At 39.6% G+C, this 10,087-nt stretch overlaps 1 protein-coding gene across 1 annotated transcript; it reads left to right on the top strand.

Annotated features, from left to right (window-relative positions):
- Positions 1-587: 587 nt before the first annotated feature.
- Positions 588-7,748, top strand: LOC117462969 (mitochondrial adenyl nucleotide antiporter SLC25A24-like). The gene is made up of 10 exons (XM_034105346.2): positions 588-1,237; positions 1,946-2,072; positions 2,214-2,301; positions 2,422-2,533; positions 4,394-4,552; positions 4,645-4,797; positions 4,922-5,029; positions 5,123-5,290; positions 5,463-5,613; positions 6,859-7,748. Exons 1-10 carry the CDS (start codon positions 1,058-1,060, stop codon positions 7,038-7,040), a joined length of 1,428 nt encoding a protein of 475 aa, XP_033961237.1. The 5' UTR covers positions 588-1,057; the 3' UTR covers positions 7,041-7,748.
- The last annotated feature ends 2,339 nt before the right edge of the window (positions 7,749-10,087 follow it).

The following is a 10,087-nucleotide window of genomic DNA, read 5'->3' as shown; positions in this document are numbered from 1 at the left end:
CACTTTATATACTGTTGTGTGGTTAATCTAAAACAATCTGTACATTAAGTATATGATAAATGCACAGAAGTGGCATCATGTTACTAATTTAATATTGAACTGAAGTACACATTTTGGGTACTTGGACTTTACATATTGTGCTTTCTCTTCATTTCACTCTATACTTTATTACATTAATCTGCACAAGTAATTTAGATTTAATTTCTACTAATACTTTTATTCAGTGGGTTTTATTTTCCATCTTATATGTAGCATTATATTTATTCTATTTCAATCTTTGTTCTTCCTGTTATTTGAAAGTTTGCTTTATTTTCCATTTTAGTTTGATCCCTTGTTTGTTTATTCTGTGTCTATTTTCCCTTATTGTAAAGCACTGCTGCATTTATTACATGAAATTGGCTACACAAATAAAGTGTGTTATTATGACGCTTAATATAAACACCTCTGACAGTCAGTAAAACCCACCACATATTTAGGGGCCCAGTGATGATACACACAGATGGACCCTGACTCACTTTCCTGACAGCACCTGCTCCTGTGTGAAGAGGAGGCTGAGCGCCCTCTAGTGGCGCTCAGCGGCACTGCGCTATAGGAAATACAACGCTGCGTGTATCCCTCTACTGACACGTCCTGCTAGATGTAGTCGATAACATTTCCGCAACATGAAGCATCAGATGAAGCAGGAGCAAAAAAACAGATGGGGATGTTCACCATTAGAAGCATTAAGCGGATTACCCGAGTAATGCGGGGTTTATTTATTTCGTCACATTTCTACCTTCCATCTTTCCTGCTTTTCCGTAGAAAACATCCTGCTGTCGCTACGTAGCCTTGCTCCGCCCACGATTACTGCAGTTCGCCTGATACGTTGCGAAGTAACACCTCTGCACGGAACAGTGCAACATATAGTGCCTGCAAACCTCTTTTTTAAACGCAAAAGCCGAGCTCACATCTGGATTTCAGCAGGGTTTATTGATGATTTTCAATATGGATTTATAACCAGATCCTGACTGCAGAACCTGCGACTCGTCTTGACTGCTGCTCCCTCATTAGCTCCACAATGTATCCAACGATACGGACGCTTTTACTATCAAATGCGCACTGCTGGGATGCCGACAGCAAGAGGTCATGCCAGGACTTATTCGAGAAGCTTGATGCCAATAAAGATGGGAGGGTGGACGTCGCTGAATTACGAGCGGGCCTCAAGGCAATGGGCATATTTCGCCAGGGAGCAGCACAGGTATAGGGAGACTTGTTTGGGGTCCTGTGAGGAGGGAATAGTTTCAGGGCTTGGTCTGCCTGTTTTGCATAGCATTCATAAGTTGTGACCGTGTGTGTGTGTGTGTGTGTGTGTGTGTGTGTGTGTGTGTGTGTGTGTGTGTGTGTGTGTGTGTGTGTGTGTGTGTGTGTGTGTGTGTGTGTGTGTGTGTGTGTGTGTGTGTGTGTGTGTGTGTGTGTGTGTGTGTGTGTGTGTGTGTGTGTGTGTGTGTGTGTGTGTGTGTGTGTGTGTGTGTGTGTGTGACTTGTGCAACTGGAAGAGGGAAATTAACCATTTGATTTGATCAGGGGCGGTTCTATACCATGTTCATTAGGGTGGGCCAAGCTGGGGCCAGAAGGTCAAGAGTGCAACATTTTAAATTCAGTATAAAGTCATAGCCCACAAAAAAACTTAAAATACCATTATTGGTGTTAGTTTTAGTAACAGAAATGGAGTCAATGACTGATTTACAGTTTTATCTTATTATATTATTTAAAAAAAAAAACATTTACTTTTATTTTCGACCCACAGTCTTTGCTGCAACACTATCAGAAATTGCATCAAAATTTCTCTTTGGGAGGGGGGGGGCCACAGGGGGTTCCAAGCTCAGTGTTACATGGGCACTGGACCCTGTTGAGCCAGCCGCCCCCCACCCCAGAACCGCTCATGGATTTGATCTCTTCTCTGCAGAAAATCGTGTCGTCTGGGGATCAGAACAATGATGGGAGTCTCGACTTAAACGAGTTCAGCAACTATCTGAAAGAGCACGAGAAGAAGCTGCGGCTCACATTCAAGAGCCTGGACAGAAACAACGATGGTAGGAGCTTCCTCAATATAAAAATACTTGGCACAAGTTCTCACACGCGGTGCCAGAAGACATGCCATTGAATGTTTACAATAACACACATTCTTTGTTTACACTGCAGCTTGTCTGAGTTGAGTTTTTATGTTGTGTCAGGGCGCATTGATGCCTCAGAGATCCAGCAGTCCCTTGCAGAGCTGGGCCTGGATATCAGCAAAGAGAATGCCCTGAAAATATTACAGAGGTTTGGCCTTCACTTCAATCCACTGTAACATGTTTTTATTTAGGGTGTTGCCAAGATTTTTGCCTGTGTGTAATCTGAAAGCTCAGTCATAGATTAAAATGTTTCTGTGTGTTTCCCTAGTATGGACATTAATGGGACGATGATGGTGGACTGGAACGAGTGGAGAGAACATTTCCTGTTATGCCCTGCTCACAACCTGGAAGAGATCATACGCCACTGGAAACACTCCTCGGTATGGGGCAAATACACACAGAAACACATTCTGCAGACGAGTGCAGTGGAATTAATCACATTATGTCTAGTTCTCCTGTGTAAGATGTTATGGGCTATTTCTGCATTACACTTTTTCTCTGCAGCTTCATAAGATTAGAGTTTCCAACATAATTAGGTCACAGCAGCACACAGTGTTTGCTTCGGCTTGCTCCTCCACATCTTCGCAAATAAAGATGTCATTGTCGAGATATTTGCTCCTTCGTGAGCAAACCATAATCCTCTCTTTTGTATCTAAATGTCTCTTCAATTAACTGCCTATTTATGGTCTGTAAGGTAACAACACCAGTCCAAAATGCATTCTCATACCAAACACATGCCATAGTTGTGACTGCAGGACACAAAGCTAGCTGTGTTAGCTTCTGTGTATCCCTAGGAGCGCATTAAAGTGCCACTGTGTTTGTCACTAGCAGAAACCATGGGTGTTTCTCAATGTCGAGGAAGGCTCCTCCAGAGCCACTATTTCAAGGATGCTACGTCATCGAGTCCTGCCAAAGGACTGTTCCAATGGCCAGGATCCTTGGAATTCTACCAAGGCCGGCGTCCTTCGTTGCAGGAAATTTCGAGGCTGCACATGTGTATCCTCCGCGGTCTTATAATCCCCACAATGCTTTGCGCACGGACCAATTTCCCAAATCTTTGGCGGAAATCGCGCTCCATTTAAGGCGGGGCCTCGCATATGACGCACACCTGTTAGCCTGTTCCACCATTCTTCGTTTTCCGAGGCTAGGAAGGATTCTTGCCTCGCTTCTGAAGGACCTGACTCGGAGGGACATGTCCTACCAAGGAAGCGTCCTCTACATTGAGAAACACCCTATTTCTGCTTTTTGTAAAACATGGGATATGTTTATCTGAAACAGCCTGCAAGACGAGGGCGCAGTCAGCTTAGTGATAATGATTACACAAGCAGTTCATGCTGATGGATAAGGAGCTCAATGCATTGTTTGTTGTTGAAATAGTTTCAACCGCTGCAGTATTTTAGCCTTTCCCTCCCCTAATTTGACCCTAACAAGTTGAGCCAAAAGTCAAAGAAAATAAGCATTGTATTAGGGCTGTGCAATTAATCGTATTTTAATCGCAATTACGATTTTGGCCTGCCACAATTACGAAGACAACATAATCGAAAAAAACGATTATTTTGCTTTGCTTGGTTGTGACAGCATATTTGATCGAATTTATTTTAGTCTAATTTATTTGTATTTACATATGTTTAGTAGCTTGTTGAAGTGCGCTCCAAAATATTGATCTTGTTTATTGGTATTTATTATGTTGACGTTATTTATTTAAATGTAAATATAAATGTATAATTTATTTTTTCATTGGTTTTTCAGTTGAATTATACGTTCAGGGTAATCAACAGTTAAAAAGATACTGTTCAAATTATTATTTGTATTTGTTTTAAAGTTCAATAAATGGATGTTTTCAAAGTCAATGAATAATCATATTTAATAATCGTGATATCAATTATTGACCAAAAATAATCGTGATTATGATTGTTGCCATAATCGCACAGCCCTACATTGTATGCTTTTGGTGTGTTAACTTCCATGATGAAACCTAACATTCAAGTTCTGCGAATACTTCTTTCTCCAGTGCATAGGTTATTTGGCAAGCATGTAAAAACGATTGCTGCATCACTGAGACAATAGACCTCAAAAGGAGAAGTGCTTGTAGGCATTTCAACCACCCAAGTTTATGTGACATGTGCCCTTCCTGAAAGAGATACAATCTCAAGGCCAAAATAATAATATAAGAAACGTTTTACTTTATTATGGCCATAAGCTGACAAACCAAAGTGATTTCAGCAGATGTGTTTAACTAGGTGCTGGACATAGGGGACAGTCTTGCCATCCCAGATGAGTTCACAGAGGAGGAGAAGAGCTCAGGTCGATGGTGGAAGCAGCTTGCTGCGGGGGCCGTGGCGGGGGCCATCTCTCGCACTGGGACTGCCCCTCTGGACAGAATGAAGGTCTTCATGCAGGTGAAATATATTAAAGAACATTTGACAAATGTATATTTCGCCTAGGGGGAAAAATAAAAGAATATATGTAACCTCATATATTTGTTCTGCAGGTTCATTCTTCTAAGACTAACCGCATAAGCCTGGTGGGGGGCTTCAGTCGGATGATCAAAGAGGGAGGTCTGTCCTCACTGTGGAGGGGAAATGGGACCAACGTTTTAAAGATCGCACCAGAGACGGCTATCAAATTCATGGCATATGAACAAGTAAGCTCTAAACTGCAAATTCAATTTGCCATATATATATTTTGATAGTATTCATCACAGTTTTATAAAATTATAAATATTTATAAAAATCCTTTATTTTTTTCCATTTAAATGTGTTCTGTAGTATAAGAAGTTGTTGTCATCAGAGGGCCAGAAGATTGAGACACACAAGAGGTTTGTAGCTGGCTCTCTGGCTGGAGCCACCGCACAGACATCCATCTACCCCATGGAGGTGAGACAGCTTTTCACCAAAACTTGAAAATACCACAGAAATAAAATAATAATATTCCAATGTTTTTATTCTTTCATGATTTCTCTGTCTAAGGTATTGAAAACTAGACTGACCCTTGGGAAAACTGGCCAATATACAGGAATGTTTGATTGTGCCAAGAAGATCCTGAGGAAGGAGGGAATCATGGCTTTCTACAAGGGCTACGTCCCAAATTTAGTGGGCATAATCCCCTACGCTGGGATAGACCTCGCTGTTTATGAGGTATGCAGGATTTGTGATTTATTTTTCTCCTTTGTGATATTTCAAAACAGTGTGTTAGTGAGTGCACTTTGTTTAATTAATTTAATTATATGCACCAGTTCATCTTATATTATAAAGTAATTGTGGAGTTCTATGCTGATGGTTTTCAATTCATGTCTTTACTGTGTTTCAGACTCTAAAGAACACATGGTTGACGCATCACACCAAAGACTCAGCTAACCCTGGAGTTCTGGTGCTGGTGGCTTGCGGCACCATCTCCAGCACCTGCGGCCAGCTGGCCAGCTATCCCCTCGCACTGGTGCGCACACGGATGCAGGCACAAGGTAAACTCATCTGCATTTTATGACCGTGACGACAAAACCTATATAGCACATAATTTAGGTCTTTACAATTTGGAATAATATATAATTGTGATTTTTGACTGATCTTGCAATTGCGATATGGTCCACGGTATTCGAGGGAATGCACATTTTTGCATACATTTTCTTATTTTCATTGAAAAATAAACCATTTTTTGGTGAGATTTTCTGCAAGGATCTGTATCAAACATATAGTTTTTTATAAGTATGTAGAATAATCAGTTTGTTAGGGTGGAACATCTCTGCAGCACCACAATACTTAATTTATTTTCACTCATTTCATTTCAATCTTTATTTCGAACAGATTAAAAAAATAACAAATGTGAAAAACAGAATACCGTATTGTTAAAATACAGTATCTATCCACATTCATGATAATATTTATATATTCAACAAAAAAAGTCTTCATATTAATAATAATAATAAAAAATCATATGTGTCCGAAAGGGAGCAGGAGGAAGCAAATGCTTATTAATTCCCACCTCTTACTTGATCAATGATTGTCCTTTAAATCATTATGCAAGTTATTCCTACATACATTTACATTTATACATACATATACAATAATTTCTCATCTTCAATCACCTATCTTCATTCTCATAGTTTTCCAAAAAAGTGTTTCTGTACATCCTTTTAAACTGAATTATGCTTGTGCTTTGTTTTAACTCCTGCTCCAAACCATTCCATAAAATCACCCCACAGATTGTTATACTCATAATTCTCAGAGTTGTTCTGACCTTGAGTTGTTTAAAATGTAGATTTCCTTTCAAATTATACCCACCCTCTCTGTCTATGAACAATGTTTTTAATTTCCTAGAAAGTAGATTATGTCTTGCTCTGTACATGATTCGTGCCATTTTAAATTTAACCAGATCAGTGAACTTCAATATGTGTGTATAATGCTCATATTTTGAGTTATGATAAATAATAATATTGCGCACCCTCGGATTAAAATGTGTCCATATTGCAAATTCGATATATTTCCATTAATCTTTTCAGCATTACGTAATTACACAGTACATTATATTTTTCATAATTATTGCATTGTTAATGTGCTGACCAAACTCTGTGAAGGCACCCAATATATTCTGGTCACATACACTTGAGTTATAAGTCACATAATAAGTGGGCTGCCTTTTAGCATACAGCACCAAAGTAAAAATCTTTCAGATGCAGCACCGGCTCCCTCACTTACCCTTTTCTCTGCAGCGTCTCTGGATACAACAGACCAGCCCTCCATGAGCAATCTGATGAAGAAGATCGTAGCCAAAGACGGCTTTTTTGGACTCTACCGAGGCATCCTGCCAAACTTCATGAAAGTAATTCCTGCTGTCAGCATCAGCTATGTTGTTTACGAGTACATGAAGACTGGCTTAGGAATTTCCAAATGACCCTGGAAGCCAATGAAAAAAAGAACATTAACTTAATTATTGGACTTGAAAATGACTGTAATAACCCCAGAAATACAGACAGACATACAGAGCATGACTTCCGCGAGCTGGAACAGGAGTTCAGCGGATGGAAAACTGTATGTATCCTAATGGTGGCCTATCATTAGCTAAAGCATGTATCGTTTGTGCTGAGCATGCTTTAATTATTATTCGAATGTTACACATAATGCTCTCCCTAAGTATGTACACTGTCCAAAAGAATATTTCACACACAAACAACGTAATTGATACATACATAACTTTAGCATCAATGCAAACAAAAACAACGCATCTTCAGTTAGCAAATTCATTGTACTGTTACTCTTTAAATGGAATGCCTGATAAAAATAGAATGTCAATGGGACACAATGTGGTGCTTTTTGATAACACAATAAATAGTTTCTTCAGAGAAGCTGGACAGCTGTCATAATTGTCTTTAATAATGGTAAAATGACACTACGCCACTTTAAATGTTTAAGTCCACAGCCTTTAGGGGTCATTTAAAACTTATATAAGTGCCTGCCTATAGAGTGCCTCCAGTCAGCTGAAAAATAAATAACCTGTTAACACTGGAACACTGCGAGCATGAAGACAATGTATCTTGTGAAAAATAACTAAATCTGTGTGTGATTTGAGAGATAGTTTAAATGTGCCTTACAGCCACACAATGTGAACTTTCTGGCATTAATATATATGAATTTACTATATATAATTATACTCAATGCATTTATGAACTGTTATGATGGGCACTACAACGATGCATGGTAACAATTTAAAATAGTAATAACTGGACGTTGTGATTGAAATACTTGCTTCCTGTGTCACTTTTCTACAGTGGCCCTGAAGTGCAAGTCAAAACAACATTTCACAAAACACTACAGCATTTCACAAAAGACTTCAACATGTCATAAAACACAACGACATTTAAAAAAACGCTACAGCATTTCAGAAAACGCCACAGCATTCCACCTTTTTGCGGAAAGGGAACCTGTTAAGCCCCAAGCCTGTTTTTCAGCACTCAGACTCGAAAATGCATTCCCAGAACAAATGACCATATCTTCCCTTCCAAAAGGGTTAAATTAATAATCTTTCTTCTCAAAGCAAGGTTACATCTGTGAGTTGGATGAAGAAGTGTCAGAATCAATATAGATGTTTTTATTTTAAAGTAAATTCAGATTGAACACAGTAAAAAAAAATGTAAATTATTGTGTCCGTCAAAAAATAAAAAATTACTTGTAGTGAAAACCACCCTTGAATGATCGGATGGTAGACTAAAAGCTTTAAGAATCCAAACTATAACATATAATAAGTACCCTGTATCAAGATTGATGCAAAACAAGTGAAATGTGACCTTTTTAGAGAGATTTAGCAAATAAAACCCACTTCTGGGGTCATTTGGGTGGATTTTCCATATCTCTGGCGCCCCTTGGTCGATTTTGATGATTGACACCTCTTTCTAACCACTAGAGCCAATGGAATCGAGGGGAACTCCCACATACACACACACATTACCAAATAAGGAGTGAGAGTGACGCATAGCCAAAACCGGAAGCTGCGATAGCTCTGGTGGCTACCATTAGCAGCTAACTTTTACTCTCCGATTTTTACATAAAAATGGAATTATGGATTATAATTAATATTTTCAAAGCGACAGACACATTATCAACCTATGGATTAACCGATTCAGCCACGATTTCTCTCGTTTTAATGTCAATACGTTTTAATGTTCAAACGTCTACGGTGAGACGATCTCCCGTAAAAGCTCCGTAAAGGTACGTGTTGTGATGTCTGTGTTTGCTTCCCCTGTTGCGAGTTCGGATCGCTCAGTGATGATACTATACCTATATAATCTGTGGAACCTCAGCTTTAATCGGATATCTTGTATGTGCAGTTACGATAAGTAATAAGGGTATCTTGAGTTCTGTGCCAAAGTGCGTTAGCATTTTTCACTCGGGTCATTTAGATGCTTCTTATGAGACTGTGTTTTGTTTTGGTAAAAATGATTTGTATCGTCAGTTAGCTGAGATTCTTCCCGTTAATCTGGTATAACACATTAATAGGTTCTTAAATATTAAGATGCCCTGAGACACGGTGTCGTGAAAAAAAAGACCCGCCGAAGCGGTCTTTGGGGCTTAACAGGTTTTAAGAGAGTACACTTATTGTTTGTGACTGGACAGAGCCGACAGCACGGTATTTCCTGTTTGGTACTGTTCAGCTGTTTCTTCACGAATTTTAAACTGAGGTGGAAAGAATGGAAGAAGAGATGGAAATCTTAAGGGAATATTCTAATGAAGGATATACATACGATGTTATCCTCGACATGCTGTCAACCCATCACAACATCAACATGTCCCTTAGCCAGGGGTGTAGTGCTGCCGGAGCGTCGCTCCGGTTGTTAGCATCTGGTTAGCTAGCTATGCTAAGGTACATAAGGAGTTGTTTCTACCATAACAAGGTGGAGGAGAGTCCTCTCCTGTCAGACTGAGAGGATGGTTATGGGCCAGTGACGACACCGATGACAAACGAAGCCTCGCTGCCCCTCACGTGACTGCTTCCGAAAGTGCTTTAGATCGGTTGAACCTTGAACCACAACGCTCATATTACCCATGGATGCAGGGGCGGACTGGCCATCGGGGCGGACTGGCCATCGGGACGTTCGGGATACCGTTTCCCTGCAGCGTCGAGGCTCCGGTGACAGTTCACTCAGCTGGAAAGCAGTTGACTTACAACCGCAAGGTCCCTGGTTCAACGACTGGTCAATAAGTATTTTTGTTTGTTTATAAAAGCTACAGCTAAATTAGATAATGTAGTTAATAAATGTATTCTTTGATATGGTTTAGCCTTTCTCAGGCTACAACATGGTTACGTTTACGAATATTATTAATGAATACAAATCCCTCTTTGCAATATTTACCAGCCTCCTTAGGCTTTTCAATCACAATTATTAAAATGGAATAAATACAATATTGTTAACGTGAAAATATGATTTTATGTTGGTTGTTTAGAGT

This window comes from Pseudochaenichthys georgianus, chromosome 17 (genome assembly GCF_902827115.2).
Source record: "Pseudochaenichthys georgianus chromosome 17, fPseGeo1.2, whole genome shotgun sequence".
NCBI classification, from domain to species: domain Eukaryota; kingdom Metazoa; phylum Chordata; class Actinopteri; order Perciformes; family Channichthyidae; genus Pseudochaenichthys; species Pseudochaenichthys georgianus.
The sequence above is the reverse complement of the archived record's forward strand: the minus strand, read 5'-3'. Positions and strand labels throughout refer to the sequence as shown.

Coding starts and splice junctions, on each gene's coding strand:
- LOC117462969 (XM_034105346.2), top strand. CDS start 1,058: ATGTATCCAACGATACGGACGCTTTTACTATCAAATGCGCACTGCTGG. Junction 2,534..4,393: donor GCCACTGGAAACACTCCTCG/GTATGGGGCAAA, acceptor GTGTTTAACTAG/GTGCTGGACATAGGGGACAG. Junction 5,291..5,462: donor TAGACCTCGCTGTTTATGAG/GTATGCAGGATT, acceptor ACTGTGTTTCAG/ACTCTAAAGAACACATGGTT.